Genomic DNA, 21,763 nt, shown 5'->3' on the forward strand with positions numbered 1-21,763 from the left:
TCGGGGATCAACCCCATACCGCTTGGCCTCAGGGAGAATAGCCTGCACCATGTGTTCTCCTTCCGCCGCCAGCTCTTTGTCCGGCTGGCGCGGGAGGAGACGACGGAGGGCTATTTTAATGTGGTGCACGAGGGGACTGCCTACCGCGTCTTCTGGACGTCGGACGGCGTGCGGTGCCATGCCTGCAGGGAGGTGGGGCACGTTCGCAAGAACTGCCCCGCCACCAAGGCCGCCAAACCACCGAGGACGGCCAAGGCTGGCGCCGCCGCCACCCCTCCCCCTAGTTGCGTCCGCGTGCCGGGAGCCGTAGGTGTGCGGGCATCGTCGGGGGCCTTTGTTTTCACGGCCTCCGGCGGGGGGGAGGGAGAGCGTCCGATCGGAAGGAAGGCGCAGAAGAAGGCGAAACATCTGGAGACGGGTCCCCTCGGTGCGCCAGACGATTTGTTTACCGCGCTCGGCCCAACCCCGTCACTGGCGAGCGCGGGGTGCCCTGAGCCCATGCCCGAGCCCTTGACTAATACCGCAGAGGGGTTCGGGCGCGGGCAAGACGAGAAAAAGGGGGGAGTGGAGCGGGAGGCCTCGGCAGACATGGAGGTCTCCCTGTCTCCGCGCCCCCCCGGGAAAAAAAGGAGGCGCCGCTCCAATGAGGCGGAGGGGGAACAACATCCCTCCGCGGAGGAGTCGGTGCCCGCCGCGTGTCCCGCGTCCCCCACCGGCGCCCCCAAATTGCGCTGCAGGCGCGAGGAGTCTTTCCCCGGGGAGGGTGAGACAGTCGAGGCTGCCCAGCCTCTGCCTCCCGGGGATGGCGTGGAAGATCTGCCTGTCGTGGGGGGCGTGGGACCAGCGGAAGAATGCGTAGCCGCCAGGTCGAGCGTCCCGGGGACTGAGGCGGGCGGGGCCGAAAAGGCCGAACCTGAGCCCGCCCAGCCAATACCCAACTTCCCCCGGGATTTGCTCGACTCGGCAGAAACTGAAAATATGATTAATTCCACAGAACATCCACACGCTGGGCCGGGGGGTCGCGGCGGGGAGGGGGAAGAACAACCACCCTTGCCCCCTACTTTGGAGCTGAGGGACTTGGTGGACCTGGAGAATTTCCTAGACCAGGTCTCTCCGTGTTCCCCGGCTCCTGGGACGGAGGGGGAACCCCTTCCGCTGTCGCTTCCTGACCCAGCATCACTTTTAAAAGAGCCCAGTGGGGAGTCCTCTGCCGACGATCCTGGGGGTGGGATCGGGGCAGAGCCAGGGCCGGATGGAGCGGCCGGGTCGTTTGCCATACCTCGTGCGGTCGATGGGCCGGCTGCTGGCGGCGACCTCCCAGAGGGGGACGGGGACTCGGTGGGGGACGCGGGAGAAGATCTCGAGTTCATCGCCAGTGAGGCGGTGGATCTGCTCGCGTCCGCCACTGAGACCCTCCTCTATCTTGCAAAGGAACTCCGGGACTTTTTGGTCCAGTGCCGGGGTCGCCGCGACCAAGCCCGTCTGGCCCTGGAAAGATGGTCTGAGCCGGTCTTGCTCGTCGCTTCCGTCCGCGCCGCCGCTAAAACCATGGCCGCGGGCGGGCCCTTATCAAAGGCGCAAGGCCTTGAGATGCGCCGGCTCAAAAAGTTCCTCGCTGGGCTGCTGAAGGAGTGGAGGTCAACAAACGACTCCACTCCCCCACCCCACAATAGGTTAGGTAGAGGTTGCACTATGCTTTTGTCATGAAGATAACCATAGCCAGCCTCAACATCAACGGCAGCAGAGAGGCACACCGTACATTTTACAATTTTTCGCTCCTGCGGGAGGGGAAATATGCGGTGTGCTTCCTGCAAGAAACCCACACCGTTCTGGGAGACGAAGCCACGTGGCTCCTGGAATGGCAAGGAGAGGTCCGCATGAGCCACCTCACCACCACTTCTAGTGGGGTGGCCATCTTGCTGGCCCCGCATTTTCAGCCGAAGATCTTGGGGGTCGAGGAGCCCGTGCCAGGCCGCTTGCTGCACGTAACGGTTCGCCTGGGGGACGTGCCGCTCCATCTCGTGAACGTGTACGCCCCTCAGCCCGGCCCGCAACAAACGCGCTTCTTCGAAGAGGTGTCCGCTTTTCTTGGCTCCGTCGACGTCGGCGACTGCATTGTCCTCGGGGGGGATTTTAACTGCACCCTCAAGGCGAGGGACCGCTCCGGTGCCCCGCAGAGCATGACGGCGATGGAGAAGTTGAGGGACCTGGTCGGGTCCTTCAACTTGGTGGACGTCTGGCGAAATCTCCATCCCGACTCCAGCGCCTTTACTTGGGTGAGGCCTGGAGTAGGATGGTCCAGAGTCGACCACCTTTACGTGTCTCGGGCGTACGTTTCCTGCGTCCCAGCGGCCTCCATGCGGCCGGTGCCATGTTCGGACCACCACCTGGTGTGGGCGGAGCTCGCTTCGCTCCGCGCGAGGACGGGGTCCGCGTACTGGCACTTTAACAACCGGCTGCTGGAGGACGTGCGGTTCCAGGACTCGTTCCGTCGATTCTGGTCCGACTGGAGAAGGAAGCAGGGGGGCTTCCCCTCCTTGAGGCTATGGTGGGACGTGGGCAAGGCTCACGTCCGCATCTTCTGTCAAGAGTACGCGAGGGGGTCGACCAAGAGGCGGGCGGCCAGGGTCGGGCACCTAGAAAAAGAGGTGCTCGACCTGGAGACCCGTCTCGGTCAAGTCGTCGGGGACCCGGCCCTGTGGACGGTGTACGAAGCGAAGAAGGCCGCGCTGAAGGACCTGGAGCTCGTCGGGTCCCGAGGCACGTTCGTGAGGTCGCGGATCCTGGTTCCTGCGGGATCTGGACCGCGGCTCCCCCTTCTTCTACTCGCTGGAAAAAAGTCAGGGTGTCCGTAAGCAGCTCTTGACGCTGCTGGCCGACGACGGCTCTCTCGTCTCGGATCCGGAGGGCGTCAACAACAGAGCCCGTGAATATTACAGGGCCCTGTTCTCTCCGGAGCCGTCCAGCGAGGAAGCGCATAGAATTTTGTGGGAGGACCTGCCGAAGGTCAGCCCGGAGGGCGCCGAAAATCTGGAAGCTCCGCTAAGCCTGGCGGAGCTGACCGGCGCCCTCGCCCGGCTCTCGAGGGGAAAAGCCCCGGGGCTGGACGGGCTGACCGTGGAGTTTCACAGGGCGTTCTGGGACGTCCTGGGGGGCGACTACGCGCGGGTCCTGGGGAAAGTCTGGCGACCGGGGAGATGTCCCTCTCTTGGCGCAGGGCAGTCATCGTCCTGCTGCCTAAGAAGGGCGATCTCCGCCTCCTTAAGAACTGTCGCCCGGTCTCCCTCCTCAGCACGACTACAAAATCTTCGCCAGGGCGATATCTGCTCGCCTTGGCACCGTGCTGGACCACATGATCTACTCTGACCAGTCCTACACGGTCCCGGGCCAGACAATCCACGATAACATCCATCTTGTCCGGGACCTCATCCATTGTTCCCAGGAGGCTGGTCTGTCGGTCGCCTTCCTATCCCTCGACCAAGAGAAGGCGTTCGACAGGGTGGATCACGACTATCTGCTCGGAACTCTGCGCGCTTTCGGGTTCGGGACGCATTTCGTCGCCCGGATCCGACTTTTGTACGCCGCCGCGGAGTGTCTGATTAAGGTTAACGGGTCCTTGACGGCGCCCCTTCGCTTTGGGAGAGGGGTGCGCCAGGGATGCCCCATGTCCGGCCAGTTATACGCCGTCTGCGTGGAGCCTTTCCTGCGCCTCCTGCGGACGAGGTTGACGGGACTGGCTCTGCAAGGGCCGGACGTGGAGGTCGTCCTCTCGTCTTACGCCGATGACGTGCTCCTCGCGATAGAGGATCCCGCTGACCTGCGGAGGATGCGTGAGTGCCAGGAGATTTACTCGGCCGCATCCTCCGCCAGAATCAACTGGGAGAAATGTTCCGGACTCCTGGTGGGTCAGTGGCAGGTGGACTCCCTGCCGGAGGAGCTCAGGCCTTTTGCCTGGAGCACGACCCATCTCCTCTATCTGGGAGTCTACCTTAGCCCCGACGAGGAAGCCTGGCCGGCGAACTGGCAGGAGCTGGAGGCCAAGGTCGCCGCTCGCCTAGGGCGCTGGACAGGACTGCTCCGAGTGCTGTCCTCCAGGGGCCGAGCGCTAGTCATAAACCAGCTGGTGGCCGCCATGTTGTGGTACCGGCTGGTCACTTTGACCCCTCCCCCTGCGTTTGTCGCCAAGATACAGAAGAAGCTGGTGGACTTCTTCTGGAACAACAGGAAGCACTGGGTCTCTGCGGCGGTCCTGAGGCTCCCGCTTGGGGAGGGCGGTCAGTCGTTGGTGTGCATCAGCACCCAGCTCGCGACTTTCAGTCTTCAGACCCTGCAGAGATACCTTTGCGTCGAGCCCCCTCCTAGGTGGCGTGCTCTGGCGACGTATTTCTTCAGCCAGCAGCACGGCCTCAACTACGACACGCAGCTCCTGTTTGTGAGTTGGGGGGCGTCAGGACCGCCTTCCGGGAGCTGCCTGTCTTTTACAAGGAACTTTCAGGGTCTGGAACAAAGTCTCCACCAAGCGCAGCTCTCCACCGGCTGGAGTGGCGGCCGTCCTGCAGGAGCCGCTGCTCGGGAATCCGTACCTCCATGACCAAGGTTTTTGGTGGCGGTCGGACGAGAGGGCTGTGGCTGGTGAGGTGACCAGGGTCAGGGACCTGCTCGATGGCGGAGGAGCGGGCTGGATGGCGCCAGACACGCTGGCGCGGTGCCTAAATTCTGCCAACGTCCGCCACGCGGCCGATGCCATCGAGTCGCTAAAAAGAGCTCTGGGCCCCGACTCCTTCGAGGAGGCTCAAGCACGTGGGGAGATCCCGTCCGAACTGACCCCCGTCCGGACGGAATTCCTCATCGGCGCCAAACCCCGGAACCTCCCTCGGGGGCCGGCGCCTCACAACTTGAGCCGCCTCGGGGAAATCCCCTCCGTGCCTTTCAGTTCCGCGCGGAGGGGTTTCCTGTACGGGCTGCTCCTGCACACTCTCAACTTTGCCATCCTCGCCTGCCGTCTGGACACGCCATGGCGTACCATCTTGCCGTCCGGAGGAGGCGGGGTCCCCGATGGAGGGCACTCTACACAGGGGTCCTCCCACTATTTGTCGGGGACTTGGCCTGGAGGGTGGTGCACGGAGCAGTGCCGTGCAATAAATTTTTAAGCCGGTTCACGGGCTCCCAGGCCGCCTGCAATTTCTGCGGTCTGGAAGAGTCCGTGTTCCATGTTTTTATTGAGTGCACGAGGTTGCAGCCCCTGTTCTGTTATTTAAAGGGGCTGCTCCTGAAATTCTGGCTGCACTTCAGTCCCACACTCCTGATCTTCGGGCACCCTGTGCGGAGGGGAGTGGGTAGGTCCGAGGGCCTCCTCGTAGGACTGCTCCTAGGCACGGCCAAGGGGCCATCAGCCGGTCCAGGCAGCGGGCGGTCGAGGGGGTCGTTCAGCCTGACTGCCTGCCTCTCTTCCGCACATACATCCGGTCCAGGGTGTCCTTGGAGATGGAGCACGCGGTGTCCACCGGTACGCTCGCGGCCTTCCGCGAGAGATGGGCAGCGGTGGGACTGGAGTGCATCATCATGCCCGGCAACCAAATTTTAATTTGATTTTATGTTTTTAAGTTAATTTGTTTTAATTGCAAGTGCTTTTAGTGTCCCCCTCCCCTTTTATAGGGGGCACTTGGAAAAAATTTGATACTATGCCCAAAAAAAACCCCCCAAAAAATAAAAGAAAAGGGCCTTGTAAATGTTGGTGTTTCCCCCAGATCGGGGGGCACGGTTCAATGTTTTTTGTTGACTCCTAAAAGAGTTTCATGCACAAGGACCAATCGTGGAGCTTTGGAGGCGTGTCCTGCTCAGTTGGCTGAGTGAGCAGTGAGGAGAGCAGCTCCTGTTGTAGCTCCTGGCTGGGTATGTGAATCAGCCTAGGAAGAGAAGGAAGGAAGGAAGGGGCTTCACCACCAACATTCATCCAGAGGGAGAGGAGAAAGGCAGAAAACTTTAACAACTTTACCATTTCTACAAAGAGTTGGAGAGAGAGGGAAAGACCAACAACAACATCCAGTGTGGAAGGAGGGAGACTCTACCATTCTACAGGTGGGTGTATTGGTGCAGTCCCTAAAAGACTTTGTTGTATCGGTGGGGGGAGGAAAGAAGACCAGTCGGGGGCCGGAACATCGCGGGGGGTGTGTGTGTGTGGAAGTGTGTGTGGGGGTCTCGCTTACAGCTGGGCCCTACACACCACTGAAGCACCTCTTCCCCCATTGCCTAGCCTGGGATAGCTGGAGCTACCAGGCTGAAGAAACAATTAATCCACCCTAATTAACATCGTTGGGAGTGTGTGCCTGTGTGGCTCCAGCTGCACCAGGTGAAGACATCTTCTCCCCTCACCCGAAGACCACCCCAAAGACTATTTTTGTTTGCATCTGGGGATTGCACCCACCCACAGCTGCGAGGGGAGACCTGCCCTCGCAGTTTCCCCACTTCCCACCCCCCTCGCTCTTCCTCTGTTACTCTCTGTTTCTCCCCTCTCTCTCTGAGAGCCCCTTTTTTCTTAAATTACAAAAACAATTAAGACAACTGAGCAGAGGGAGTAAGGCCCCTCCCCAATTGTCAACTAGGGGAGAGGTGTGCCTCGTTAAGAGCTCCTCTGCTCAGTCTTTTGAATGAGGCCATTAAAGACCAGTAAGGCCTGTGACTTTGGGGTGGGTGTAGTTCTTAAAGGGACCCCGAGATGGCGACCCCATCCACGTCGGTGGCAGGGCCGGCAAGGACGTATGCGCAGGCGGCATCCGCAACCACGGTGCCTCCTGTGCCTCCTGCTGCCCTGCCACCTTTCAGATTAATAACGAAAAAGCACGGGGTCAAGAGCTACACTCACCCCACAATGAGCATTGAGGAGTGCGTGCGGGCGATGGCTGGGGTAGTCGGCCCCTCGGCCATTGTCGCAGCCTCCAAGATGTCTGGGAAGGCCGTGTTCTTCCTCGGGTCGGAGCGTGCGGTGTCCCTGGCCCTCGGAAAGGGGCTCACGGTGGGCGGGACGTTCCTACCGGTGGACCCTCTCGAGGCCAACGCGCGGAGGGTCATCATTTCAAACGTCCCGCCCTTTGTTCCCACTGTGCTCCTCCTCCCTCACCTACACCAACTGGGGGAGGTAAGGTCAGGGATCAACCCCATACCGCTCGGCCTCAGGGAGAACAGCCTGCGCCACGTGTTCTCCTTCCGCCGCCAGCTCTTTGTCGGGCTGGCGCGGGAGGATACGACGGAGGGCTATTTTAATGTGGTGCACGAGGGGTCTGCCTACCGCGTCTTCTGGACGTCGGACGGCGTGCGGTGCCATGCCTGTAGGGAGTTGGGGCATGTTCGTAAGAACTGCCCCGCCTCCAAGGCCGCCAAACCACCGAGGGCGGCCAAGGCTGGCGCCGCCGCCAACCCTCCCCCGAGTAGCGGCCGCGTGCCGGGAGCCGTAGGTGCGCGGGCATCGTCGGGGGCCTTTGTTTTCACGGCATCTGGCGGGTGGGAGGGAGAGCGTCCGATCGGAAAGAAGGCGCGGAGGAAGGCGAAACATCTCGAGGCAGGTCCCCTCGGTGCGCCAGACGATTTGTTTACCGCGCTCAGCCCAACCCCGTCACCAGCGAGCGCGGGGTGCCCTGAGCCCGTGCCCGAGCCCTTGACTAATACCGCAGAGCGGTTCGGGCGCGGGCAAGACAAGAAAAAGGGGGGAGTGGAGCGGGAGGCCTCGGCAGACATGGGGGTCTTCTTGCCTCCGCGCACCCCCAGGAACAAAAGGAGGCGCCGCTCCAATGAGGCGGAGGGGGAACAACATCCCTCCGCGGAGGAGTCGGTGCCCGCCGCGTGTCCCGCGTCCCCCACCGGCGCCCCCAAACTGCGCCGTAGGCGCGAGGAATCTGTCCCCGGGGAGGGTGAGACAGTCGAGGCTGCCCAGCCGCTGCCTCCCGGGGATGGCATGGAAGATCTGCCTGTCGTGGGGGGCGTGGGGCCAGCGGAAGAATGCGTAGCCTCCGGGTCGAGCGTCCCGGGGACTGAGGCGGGCGGGGCCGAAAAGGCCGAACCTGAGCCCGCCCAGCCAATAACCAACTTCCCCCAGGATTTGCTCGACTCGGCAGAAACTGAAAATATGATTAATTCCACAGAACATCCACACGCTGGGCCGGGGGGGTGGCGGCGGGGAGGGGGAAGAACAACAACCCTCGCCCCCTACTTTGGAGCTGGGGTACTTGGTGGACCTGGAACATTACTTTGACCGGGTCTCTCCGCGTTCCCCGGCTCCTGGGGCGGAGGAGGAACCCCTTCCGCTGTCGCTTCCCGACCCAGCATCACTTTTAAAAGAGCCCAGTGGGGACTCCTCTGCCGACGATCCTGGGGGTGGGATCGGGGCAGAGCCAGGGTCGGATGGAGCGGCCGGGCCGTTTGCCGTACCTCGTGCGGTCGACAGGCCGGCTGCTGGCGGCGACCTCCCGGAGGGGGACGGGGACTCGGTGGGGGACGAGGGAGAAGATCTCGAGTCCATCGCCAGTGAGGCGGTGGATCTGCTCGCGTCCGCCACTGAGACCCTCCTCATTCCTGCAAAGGAACTCCGGGACTTTTTGGTCCAGTGCCGGGGTCGCCGCGACCAAGCCCGTCTGGCCCTGGAAAGATGGTCTGAGCCGGTGTTGCTCATCGCGTCCGTCCGCGCCGCCGCTAAAACCATGGCCGCGGGCGGGCCCTTATCAAAGGCGCAAAGCCATGAGCTGCGCCGGCTAAAAAAGTTCCTCGCTGGGCTGCTGAAGGAGTGGAGGTCAACAAACGACTCCATTCCCCCGCCACAATAGGTTAGGTAGAGGTTGCACTATGCTCTAGTCATGAAGATAACCATAGCCAGCCTCAACATCAACGGCGGCAGAGAGGCACACCGTAGATTTAACAATTTTTCGCTCCTGCGGGAGGGGAAATATGCGGTGTGCTTCCTGCAAGAAACCCACACCGTTCCGGGAGACGAAGCCACGTGGCTCCTGGAATGGCAAGGAGAGGTCCGCATGAGCCACCTCACCGCCACTTCTAGTGGAGTGGCCATCTTGCTGGGCCCGCATTTTCAGCCGGAGATCTTGGGGGTCGAGGAGCCCGTGCCAGGCCGCTTGCTGCACATAACGGTTCACCTGGGGGACGTGCCGCTCCATCTCGTGAACGTGTACGCCCCTCAGCCTGGCCCGCAGCAAACGCACTTCTTCGAAGAGGTGTCCGCTCTTCTTGGCTCCGTCGACGTCGGCGACTGCATTGTCCTCGGGGGGGATTTTAACTGCACCCTCGAGGCGAGGGACCGCTCCGGTGCCCCGCAGAGCATGACGGCGATGGAGAAGTTCAGGGACCTGGTCGGGTCCTTCGACTTGGTGGACGTCTGGCGAAATCTCCACCCCGACTCCAGCGCCTTTACGTGTCTCGGGCGTACGTTTCCTGCGTCCCGGCGGCCTCCATGCGGCCGGTGCCGTGTTCGGACCACCACCTGGTGTGGGCGGAGCTCGCTTCGCTCCGCGCGAGGACGGGGTCCGCGTACTGGCATTTTAACAACCAGCTGCTGGAGGACGTGCGGTTCCAGGACTCGTTCCGTCGTTTCTGGGCCGACTGGAGAAGGAAGCAGGGGGGCTTCCCCTCCTTGAGGCTATGGTGGGACGTGGGCAAGGCTCACGTCCGCGTCTTCTGTCAAGAGTACGCGAGGGGGTCGACCAAGAGGTGGGCGGCCAGGGTCGGGCGCCTAGAAAAAGAGGTGCTTGACCTGGAATCTCGTCTCGGTCAAGTCATCGAGGACCCGGCCCTGCGGATGGTGTATGAAGCGAAGAAGGCCGCGCTGAAGGACCTGCAGCTCGTCGGGTCCCGAGGCGCGTTCGTGAGGTCGCGAATCCGGTTCCTGCGGGATCTGGACCGCGGCTCCCCCTTCTTCTACTCGCTGGAAAAAAGGCAGAGTGTCCGTAAGCAGCTCTTGACGCTGCTGGCCGACGACGGCTCTCTCGTCTCGGATCCGGAGGGCGTCAACAACAGGGCCCGTGAATATTACGAGGCTCTGTTCTCTCCGGATCCGTCCAGCGAGCAACCGCGTAGAGTTTTGTGGGAGGGCCTGCCGAAAGTCAGCCTGGAGGGCGGTGAAAATTTGGAAACTCCGCTAAGCCTGGCGGAGCTGACCGGTGCCCTCGCCCGGCTCTCGAGGGGAAAATCCCCGGGGCTGGACGGGCTGACCGTGGAGTTCCACAGAGCGTTCTGGGACGTCCTGGGGAGTGACTACGCGCAGGTCCTGGGGGAAAGTCTGGCGACCGGGGAGATGCCCCTCTCTTGGCGCAGGGCAGTCATCGTCCTGCTGCCTAAGAAGGGCGATCTCCGCCTCCTTAAGAACTGACGCCCGGTCTCCCTCCTCAGCACGGACTACAAAATCTTCGCCAGGGCGATGTCTGCTCGCCTTGGTGCCGTGCTGGACCACATGATCCACCCCGACCAGTCCTACACGGTCCCGGGCCGGACAATCCACGACAACATCCATCTGGTCCGGGACCTCATCCATCATTCCCAGGAGGCTGGTCTGTCGGTCGCCTTCCTATCTCTTGACCAAGAGAAGGCGTTCGACAGGGTGGATCACGACTATCTGCTCGGAGCTCTGCGCGCTTTCGGGTTCGGGACGCATTTCGTCGCCCGGATCCGACTTTTGTACGCCGCCGAGGAGTGTCTGATTAAGATTAACGGGTCCTTGACCCTTCGCTTTAGGAGAGGGGTGCGCCAGAAATGCCCCATGTCCGGCCAGTTATATGCCATCTGCGTGGAGCCTTTCCTGCGCCTCCTGCGGACGAGGTTGACGTGAAGGGTTCCTCAGGGGGCCAGGAGTGTACCTCCGGATAGGGTGGGGACCCTGGCTGATTTTTCCTTCCCCAAATCACAAGCACTCGGGTGAATTTCATCGCCACCTCGTCCCATCCCACCCGTGGTTGAGATCAGCGCGCACCGCATGGGGCAGGGATCAGACCTGGGACCATCGGCTTGTGGTTGATGATAATGAAGAAAGCTGTAGACTGCACGAAGATGTCAATGAACCGGGCAGGTGGGCAGAATAGTGGCAAATGGAATTCAATCCAGAGAAATGTGAGGTAATGCATTTGAGGAGTGCTAACAAGGCAAGGGAATACACATTCAATGGTAGGACACTGAGAAGCATAGAGGAATAAAGGGACCTTGGAGTGCATGTCCACAGATCCGCAAAGGTAGCAGGCCAGGAAAATAAGGTGGTTAAGAAAGCATACGGAATACTTGCCTTTATTAGCCGAGGCATAGAATACAAGAGCAGGGACTGTGTAAAACACTAGTTAGGCCACAGCTAGAGTACTGCGGCAACTTCTGGTCACCACATTACATCATCATCATAGGCAGTCCCTCAAAATCGAGGAAAACTTGCTTCCACTCTAAAGGTGAGTTCTCAGGCGACGGAACAATACAATACGTGAATTACAGTCTCTGTCACAGGTGGGACAGACAATGGTTGAAGGAAAGGGTGGGTGGGGAGTCTGGTTTGCCGCACGCTCCTTCCGCTGCCTGAGCTTGATTTCTGCATGCTCTCAGTGACGAGATTGATGACGATGAGTTCGGCCACAGCTAGAGTACTGCGTGCAGTTCTGGTCACCACATTGCAGGAAAGATGTGATTCCACTAGAGAGGGTACAGAGGAGATTTACGAAAAAGTTGCCTGGACTGGAGAATTTTAGTTATGAGGATAGATTGGATAGGCTGGATTTGTTTTCTTTGGAACTGAGCAGGCTGAGGGGAGACCTTATTGAGGTGTATAACATGATGAGAGGCTTGGATAGAGTGGATAGGACGGACTGAGGCCCATGTCTGCCCTCTCAGGTGGATGTAAAAGATCCCACTTTTCGAAGAAGAACAGGGGAGATTTTACCTGATGTCCTGGGAATATTTTTCACTCACCTAACATCAGTAAAACAGATTATCTGGTCATCATTACATTGCAGCTTGCTGCGTTTCCTGCATTAAAACTGCAGGAAACGCAGGGGTCTACACTTCAAAAAGTGCTTCATTTACTGTAAAGCCCTTAGGGACATTTCGAGATTGTGAAATGCACAATATAAATGCATGTTCCTTCCTTCTCTTAAATAACAGGTAATTTAAATAATGCAGGTCTATGTGGGACATTGTGTGGTACTGAAGTACATCACAGAACATGGAAGGCGAACAGTTTATCTAGCCACCGAGTTTATCCAGTACGCCATGTACCTGTATTGTCTTAAGTCAGGCAATCTCTGACAACACTGCAGTCTTGCTTGACTGCAAACAATTGTTCTTTTCCATTCAGTGCTGGGCAGCAAATAGTTGCTTTGGCAGAATGGAGGTGTGGCTAATTCATGGGCTGAATGTTTTTAAAGGGACGGTGTTGAGAAGAGAACAACAAGAAGGATCTGGCCCGAGGAAGACCTGAAGCTGATTTGTCGCCTAATCCGAATCATGGATCTGAGAGCTGTGAGCCACTACCTTGCAATCACTGCTGGTTTGGTCCTGCTCCGTGTAAGCTGGGCTTCCGCTCCAGCTGGTAAGCATTCAGACACTCTCAGCCTGCAAGAGTTTCCAATGTCGTTTTATCAACAGCTTTTAATCTCCTGCCAAGAAACTGGAGAATTGTTTTTTCTTCTTTTCAGAACAAGCTGCAGCCTCACCCGACGGTAACTTCAGATTAACAGAGTCCAGCGGCCACAGCATGAATCAGTGCGAGCAGTGTGAGTATGACCAGGAGCACAACGCAACGCTTAACTTCAAATCCCGAGTGACAGGATTTCTGTGAGCACTAACTGTAACAAAATTGTAAACTTGTTCATCACAAACAGACTTACGACTTTGTCACGCTGAACATGCAGAGGAACCCCCCCCCCCATCCCATTGCAGGTGAAGCAAATGGGATATTCGGCATTTAAAACACATATTAAACAGTATCAGACTGAAAGGTGTGCACACGTACACCAGCACTCAGATTAATAATGTTGTGGAATACCTGTCAGAGCATTAGGATTCCCTGAGGGGTCGGGTTATGTCAGGGTATGGACTATAACTGGATCGCACACATCCACCCTGTAGCTTGGCAGAGGTTGATTGGGAAGCTGGGCTTGGGGTACAGTATCATGTCAGTGCAAAGCTGTTTAGGGTGCATATCGACGCAGAACTTGGAAGTGAGAAAGAAAGACTTGCATTTATATAGGAACTTTCATGGACTTCAAAACGCCCTGAAAGCACTTTACAGCCAATGAGATATTTCTGATGTGTAGTGACTGTTGTAATGTGAGAAATTTGTGCACAGCAAGCTCCCACAAACAACAACGTGATAATGACCGGGTAATCTGTTTTAGTGATGTTAGTTGAGGGATAAAATACAGACTTGAAGGGCTGATTGGCCTAATGCTGTTCCTGTGAAACCATAAACGATTTTAAAAGGTGTTTACGATTTCACTGGAAGTTATTCTCACTTTTGGCAGTGGTGGAAAACTGGCAGCAGTGAACCGGCTGAAGTCAGCGGTGAGGAGAATCAGGCAGGGTGTATGACCAGCGGCCAATCCAACATCACCAGCTTCACCGCCTCGTGAAATTGGACATAATCACCAGATGAGATCCAGCCTCCCTGTTAACCGTTAACTGCAGGAGAGGCGTTATAACATGAAAGTTGGAAGAAAGACTTGCATTTATATAGCGCCTTTCACAACCTCAAGACGTCCTAAAGCGCTTCACAGCCAATTAGCAGCAATTAAAATAAAGCACACTCCCATGTTAGATAAACCTTTCACATATTACTCCATTGGACAATAGAATGTTGTCTACAGGCCAGTTACAGCATCAAAGTACTTCTCATAGTGCGGAACCAGCGTTAGAGACAATTGATAAATCAATATAAGGTTTTTTTTAAATCCGAAATATTTCTTTTTTTTTTAATGTGCACAGCAAAATTTAAGCATACTGATTTGAACATGGGAAGTGTTGACACAGCCCATTTTGTCATCGCTATAGTTCAAAATAATGCAAATTGCATCATGGCCAAATAATGTACCAGCCACTCCTGTTACACTGTGTTCTTGGCATTTTTCATATCTACTGGTACCACGAGCCTCTTGGTTCCTAGAGGAGCTTATCTGGTAGAATGGACAACAGGCCAGTAATATACTGATTCACCAGTCAGAGTAGCTTTTCACTGCAAGCTTTCCTCCTCTACAGACACTTTTGTAGTGCCAAGTTTAGCCGATTGCAGACGTCCGAGTCTCTCTCTCTCCGTTAGCTGCACTCGGAGTGTGACCAAGCTCGAGTTCCCGGAACCGACAGCATTGTAGATCCTCCAAAACAACACACTTCTGCCGTTGGCATGTGGTTGCATGTACAGCAGACACCTCAAGTTGCTGGAGAAATATCACCAACGATGTCTCCGCAAGATCCTACAAATCCCCTGGGAGGACAGACGCACCAACATCAGCGTCCTCACTCAGGCCAACATCCCCAGCATTGAAGCACTGACCACACTCGATCAGCTCCGCTGGGCGGGCCGCATGCCAGACACGAGACTCCCGAAGCAAGTGCTCCACTCGGAGCTCCTTCACGTCAAACGAGCCAAAGGTGGGCAGAAGAAACGCTACAAGGACACCCTCAAAGCCTCCCTGATAAAGTGCAACATCCCCACTGACACCTGGGACGTCCCTGGCCCAAGACCGCCCTAAGTGGAGGAAGCGTATCCGAGAGGGCGCTGAGCACCTCGAGTGTCAACGCCGAGAAATCAAGCACAGGCAGCGGAAAGAGTGTGCGGCAAACCAGTCCCACCCACCCCTTCCCTCAACAACTATCTGTCCTACCTGTGACAGAGTCTGTGGCTCTCGTATCGGACTGTTCAGCCATCAAAGAACTCACTTCAGGAATGGAAGCAAGTCTTCCTCAATTCCGAGGGACTGCCTATAATGATGATGATGCTAGTTATATTATGCCCTGGGGACACTCTTTGAATTGTAGCCAAGTATGTTTAGAGAGACCAGCTCCTGACTCGGTGTAAAACTGTCAGGGAAGTGTATGGGTATGCTCTCTCTCAACTGGTTGCCGTGTTACGCACCAACAGGTTTTTGTTCGGGGAGTGGGAAGGTTGAGTGGAGATATTGTTACCCTCTGCTGTACCCGGTTGCAAAGGTTACACCCGTACAGGTTGATCAACCAGGCTAACTGCTGAGTTGGCAGATACAACAACAACAACGTGTATTGATATAGCGCCTTTAACGTAGTGAAACATCCCAAGGCGCTTCACAGGAGTATTATGAGTTAAAAAAATTTGATATAAATTTGACATTTAACAAGATACAGCACAGAATGGAGGTTGGGGCGAAAGGGAGAAACTAAAGTGGACGGGTCCTAAAATGATCCACCACAGTAACCCTGGTGGAAATCTATCCATGGAGACGGAATAACATTTCTACATTACATGTTTATATCAAAAAGTAAGAACAACGACATGTAACGAGAAACTACCTGGATCTGCACCGTATCAATACCATCAGTTAATAAGCTGATTTCCTCATTAATGAACTAATAAGATCAGGATAACTCCCCATTTGTTACCTTATCACACATTTCTCTCTTGTTGCATATATTGCTATTCCACCAAGTAGTACAGGTACAACATCTGAAATCCAGCAACCTCCAGACCGAGTCCATGCCGGTTTTTGGGTTTTGCCGGATTTCAGACCTCGCTGTTGGCGCTCCTCGCCGCCTGCCGATCCTCCGATCCTTGCCGTCCGCCGATTCCCACCGCCTGTGGCACCCACCCCCACCCCCCTCCCCTCCCGGCGCTGCAATTTTTACCGGTTTCCTCGTCCCTCGCCGCCCGATGTCGCCATCTTGGCTGCCGCAAAAATGTTCGGTTTTCGGACAATTGCAGTTTGCGGACAGCTGGATTCGAGACGTTGTACCTGTACTTTTAATTGCATTGAGTGACATCGAGTGTACGACACAGAAACGGGCCATTCAGCCCAACTGGTCCGTGCCGGTGTTTATGCTCCACACGAGTCTCCTCCCACCCTGCTTCATCTAACCCTATCAGAGGAACTTTCTATTCCTTTCTCCCTTGTGTTTATCTAGCTTTCCCTTAAATGCATCTATTCTATTTGCCTCAACTACTCCATGTGGTAGCGTGTTCCACATTCTTATACCTCTCTGGGTAAAGAAATTTCTCCTGTATTCCCTTGTAGATTTATAAATGACTATCTTATATTTATGACCAATGTTCTTGCTAATATTTTGGGGGATGAGTAGTCGCTTTAAATTTGATGCACGGTATATCTTCCAGCGGCAGTGACTGGTGAGTGGCCCACACGGACATCCCGAATGGTGCGTGGCCACACGCCTCAGGACCAACATTGGTTATAACCTCAAGTTTTTGATTCCCCCACAAGTGGAAACATTTTCTCTATGTCTACCCTATCTAACCCTTTCAGCTGTGGCTCAGTGGGTAGCACACTCGTCTCTGAGTCAGAAGGTTGCGGGTTCAAGTCCAACTCCAGGGACTTGAGCACATAAATCTCGGCTGACACTCCAGTGCAGTGCTGAGGGAGTGCTGCTCTGTCGGAGGTGCTGTCTTTTGGATGAGACGTTAAACCGAGGTCCCGTCTTCCCTCTCTGGTGGACATAAAAGATCTTCAGATTGTCCTGACCAATATTTATCCCTCAATCAATGTAACAAAAACAGATTATCTGGTCATTATCACATTGCTGGTTGTGGGAGCTTGCTGTGCACAAATTGGCTGCTGCATTTCCCACATTACAACAGTGACTACACTCCAAAAGTACTTCATTGGCTGTAAAGCGTTTTGAGATGTCCGGTGGTCGTGAAAGGCGCTATATAAATGCAAGTCTTTCTTCTTTACTTTCTTTCATTATCTTAAAGACCTCAATCAGGTCACCTCACAGCCTTCTCCTTTGTAGAGAAAAAAGCCTGAGCTTGTTCAGCCTTTTCTGATAAATATATCCTCTCAGATCTGCTGTCATCCTTGTGAATCTTTTTTTTTGCACCTTTTCCAGTGCTTCTATATCCTGTTGTAACACGGAGACCTGAACTGTGCACAGGCTGTTTATCTGAATGCACGGAGCATTTGTAACAAGATAGATGAACAAGTGGCACAAATAGAGATAAATGGGTTTGATCTAATAACCATTACAGAGACGTGGTTGGAGGTGACCAAGGTTGGGAACTAAATGTTCCACGGTACTTGACGTTTTGAAAAGACAGGCAGAATGGTAAAGGAGTGGGTGTAGCCCTGATAATAAAGGGTGACCTAAGCACAGTAGAAAGGGTCTTGGCTCGAAAGATCATGAAGTAGAATCAGTATGGGTGGAGATAAGGAATAACAAGCGGCAGAAAACACTGGTGGGAGTAGTATATCGGCCCCCTAACAGTAGCTCTACTATTAGACAGAATATTAATCAAGAATTAGTAGGAGCTTGTAACAAAGGTAATGCAATAATCATGGGGGACTTTAATCTTCATATAGACCGGGCAAATCAAATTGACAAAGGTAGTCTGGAGCACGAGTTCATGGAATGCATTCGGGACAGTTTGCTAGAACAATACAAATAGAACCAACCAGGGAACAGGCTATTTCAGATCGTGTATTGTGTAATAAGACACGGTTAATTAGCAATCTCATAGTAAAGGATCCTCTGGGACAGAGTGATCATAATACGATAACATTTCACATTACGTCTGAGAGTGACTTGCCTAAGTCCGAAACTAGAGTCTTAAACTTAAATAAAGCCAATTACATAAGTATGAAGGGCGAGTTGGCTAAAGTAGATTGCAAAAATAGATTAAAAGGTATGGCAGTAGATAAGCAATGGCAAGCATTTAAAGAAATATTTCATAATTCTCAACAAAAATACATTCCATTAAGAAATAAAAACTCCACAGGAAAAGGGATCCATCCATGGCTAACTAAATAAGTTAAGGATAACATTAGATTGAAAGAAGCAGCTTATAATGTGAAGAATAGTAGTAAGCCTGAGGATTGGGAGAGTTTCAGAAACCAGCAAAGGATGACCAAAACATTGATAAAAGGGGAAAAAATAGATGAGAGAAAACCAGCTAGAAATATAAAAAACAATTGTAAGAGCTTCTACAGGTATGGAAAAAGGAAGTTAGTAGCAATAGTAAACATCGATGGAGCAGGCTTGAGGGGCTAAATGGCCTATTCCTGCTCCTATTTCTTATGTCCCTTAGAGGCTGAGACAGGAGAAATTATAATGGGGAATAAGGAAATGGCAGAAACATTAAACAAATATTTTGTATCTGTCTTCACAGTAGAAGACGCAAAAAGCATACCAAAAATGGTGGGGAACCAAGAGTTTAATGAGGGTAAGGAACTTAATGTAATTAATATAAGCAGAGAAAAAGTACTAGAGAAACTAATGGGACTAAAAGCCGACAAATCCCCTGGACCTGATGGCCTACATCCTGGGGTTCTAAAAGAGGTGGCTGCAGAGATAGTAGATGCATTGGTTTTGATCTTTCAAAATTCATTAGATTCTAGAACGGTCCCCATGGATTGGAAGGTGGCAAATGTAACACCGCTATTCAAGAAAGGAGGGAGAGAGAAAAACCCTGGGAAAATGCTGGAATCCATTATTAAGGAAGTGGTATCAGTGCACTTAGAAAATCATAACATGATTAGGCAGAGTCAACATGGTTTTAAGAAAGAGAAATTGTGTTTGACAAATGTATTTAGTTTTTTGAGGGTGTAACTAGCAGTGTAGATAAAGGGGAACCAGTGGATGTAGTATATTTGGATTTCCAAAAGGCATTTGATAAGGTGCCACATAAAAGGTTATTACACAAGATAAGGGCTCATGTGATTGGAGGTAATGTATTAACACGGATAGAGGATTGGTTAACGGACAGAAAACAGTCGGGATAAACAGGCCATTTTCAGGTTGGCAGGCTGTAACTAGTGGGGTGCCACAAGGATCGGTGCTGGGGCTTCATTAATGACCTAGATGAAGGGACCGAGTGCAATATATCCATGTTTGCTGATGATACAAAGCTAGGTGGGAATGTAAGCTGTGTGGCGGTAACAGGCCTTGTCGGGAAGCTGAATTTTGGCCCCTATGATTCCTTTACTTGCAGCCTGCAACAACTTATTACTCCATTCTAGCTCGTGAACCCTTCCTACTAGCTGGGTGTTTGTCGTTCCATTATCATCATTTTTGAGACTACCTTATATTCTGAAGTACAAATTGACCCTTGACAATAGTCTACAAATTTTCTTTTTATTCAAGGTTTGCTTTTAAGAGGGTGGATCTGACACTGAAAACAAACAGACATATATGTAAGAGAGACTTTCAAACAAAATCATGTTGTAGAAAACAGGTCGGGAGCTTTAAATTATGTCTTGTTTTCTTAATTCATCACGGTCTTTGATCTGGGGGAAGGGTCTGACAGATTGCGGAGTGATTTGGTGAGGTTAGACAACTTGCTGGGGGTTTTGGTGACCATGGGAGGGGTTGGACAGATCGTGGGGGGATTCGGTGAGGTTAGACAGATCGCAGGGGTTCAGACAGACTCGGGGAGAGGGGCGGGGGGAGGTTTGTTGATCATGGGGTGGGTTGGACAGATCGCTGGGGGAAGGGGTAGTACGGTTTGCTTGTTAGGTCAGGGGGAAGCGCTCTGTTCCTCCTGGCCCACAAGCAGTGCTGTAAAGGCACTTACCTGTTCCATCCGGCCTTTCAATCCTCCCTTCAGCTGCCGGGTTTCCCGAGACCTAGAAACCTGGTCTGCTGGTGTTAAAAATAAAAGTTATGTTAAAACCCACCTCCTGAGAGCGGATTGGTCGGCCGCCTCCTGAGAGCGAATTGGTCGGCCGCCCCCGACCCGCCTCCTGAGTGCGGATTGGTCGGCCGCCCCCTGACCCGCCTCTGCTAAAACTGGGTTGGGGTCGGGTTAGCCACTTTAATTTTTTAAAAGCAAATTCTTTTTGTAAAATAAAAACCTCTATCTCCCCACAGATTTCCAGGATGGTCGGGATATGTGCGCGACAGCAAAGCTGTGCTGCCTGCTCGGGGTGGATGAGTACGCCTGGATTGCTGCTGCTGTTGGCTGGAGTCTCTGGTTCCTCACCCTCATCTTGATTTGTATAAATAAAGTAGCAAACCTGAGGCCTGACGAAGCAGAAAAGTTCACTTCACCCTGAGACGTGGAAAGCAAAATTGGAAAGGAGCGACAGGAGGGAGCGAGGGGCAACCAACTCTGGTCAGCTCAGGACAAATGGACAATGCCGTTTGCATGCTTGTTCCTCTGTGGCTTCTCTGTAGGTTTATTAGACTTTCAGCAGACTACAGTGAATAAGTGATGTGAAGCCAAAGCAAGAATCTCTTCCAGAAATGGAATATAACAATGGTGGCAGATTATTGTACTTCAGAACATTTCCCTCACAGCATGAAACTAACCCGCCATGCATATTCTAAAATTGAATATTGTTTTCATATCTCTCTTAAACACCTCTCTCATACATCTGGAGTGGATACAAGGGAAAACTGATCATCGGATAGGCAATTCCTCCTTCTTCTCTGCCCTGCCCACTTGTCTATTTAACCTTTCTCATTTCAACTTTATTGCTATTATTTCCTGTCTTGCTACTCCTAGGTTCTAGGCACGCTGTCCTGAATACTCAACCTCTTTCCTGGTATCTTCTCTCTGCTAAAATCAAGATTCATTGCACCATCTGCTACAAACTCCTCACCTCCTTGAGTTCTCTGCCTCCTGCAAGCTTACAGGTTTTCAGAACCAAAATGTGGCTTCAAATTCTTGTTTTTTGTTCCACTCTTTCCCATTTTGGTGATTGCTGCGTTATAGGTCTGATCCTTCACCCAGGTTTCTCTCCAAACAGGTCGGGATCTTACAGCTCACGTCAAATCACCCGGCCGACAATCAGATTTGACCTAAGATCCAATATTTTTCATGCACCAAACGGTGTATTCACTCCAGTGTTGAATAATGAGGTTAAGGTCCAATATTCCATGAAAAACGTAACACCTTCCATTAAATAATCTAATATTTCAGGCTTGAATTTTAATACAGAAATACACAAGGTGTCATTTCCAATAGCCATCATTGAAATGGTGTATATATTAATCCTGCAACAAATCCGCTTCACTCATTTGAGGAAACCATAAATATTAAGGTTACTATCGTGGTTCCAACAGTCCCTTCCCCTGTCATGCTTATTGTTATAAAGGCCATGGGACAGAGGGCTGGGTTTAATGGGGAGGATGGACTTTTCTCATACATGACATTTTCTTATCTTCTACAATCACTGGATCTGTATATTTTAAGCTTGGCAATAAAATACGTGAACATTTTGACTGTGTTGGTTACCTTTTGTCACCGTTCAAATGGTGCTATTATTTCTCAGATACCTGATTAAGACCAGTACTGCCTTGCAGTAACAGAGAGCCGGGAATGCTGAATTACATTGCCTGCTCTGTCATCCAAGTTCCCTTCACCAGAATCCAAACATTGATCACATTTTTGACAGTGAAGGCTCAACTGTCCTGTCAGTTGAACAATCTCACTTTGAGTGGCAGTTATAAATATTACTGGTTGTGAGAGTGAAACACTATGAGACTATCTCTCATAATGGCTGCACAGTGTGGTCATTTCACTACGGCAAATTCACTCCCCACTTATATTGTCTTTTCTTTTTGTCGATTCATTACATATATTGTACTACAAGTGGGC

General features: G+C 53.2%; 1 protein-coding gene across 2 annotated transcripts in view; it reads left to right on the forward strand.

The window, feature by feature from the left end:
- Positions 1–21,384, forward strand: part of LOC139280890 (transmembrane protein 213-like) — a 73,517-nt gene extending 52,133 nt beyond the window's left edge. The window contains exons 1-4 of one of the 2 annotated variants that reach the window (XM_070900680.1): positions 6,009–6,078; positions 12,393–12,556; positions 12,663–12,740; positions 20,032–21,384. In XM_070900680.1, the coding sequence (XP_070756781.1) occupies positions 12,472–12,556; positions 12,663–12,740; positions 20,032–20,216 (348 nt within the window). In that variant the 5' untranslated portion in view covers positions 6,009–6,078; positions 12,393–12,471 and the 3' untranslated portion in view covers positions 20,217–21,384. Of the gene's footprint in view, positions 1–6,008; positions 6,079–12,392; positions 12,557–12,662; positions 12,741–20,031 lie in introns of those variants that run through there. The other variant, XM_070900679.1, reaches the window with a different exon arrangement.
- The last annotated feature ends 379 nt before the right edge of the window (positions 21,385–21,763 follow it).

The sequence above is a fragment of the Pristiophorus japonicus genome, chromosome 15, assembly GCF_044704955.1.
Source record: "Pristiophorus japonicus isolate sPriJap1 chromosome 15, sPriJap1.hap1, whole genome shotgun sequence".
Classification (NCBI taxonomy): Eukaryota; Metazoa; Chordata; class Chondrichthyes; family Pristiophoridae; genus Pristiophorus; species Pristiophorus japonicus.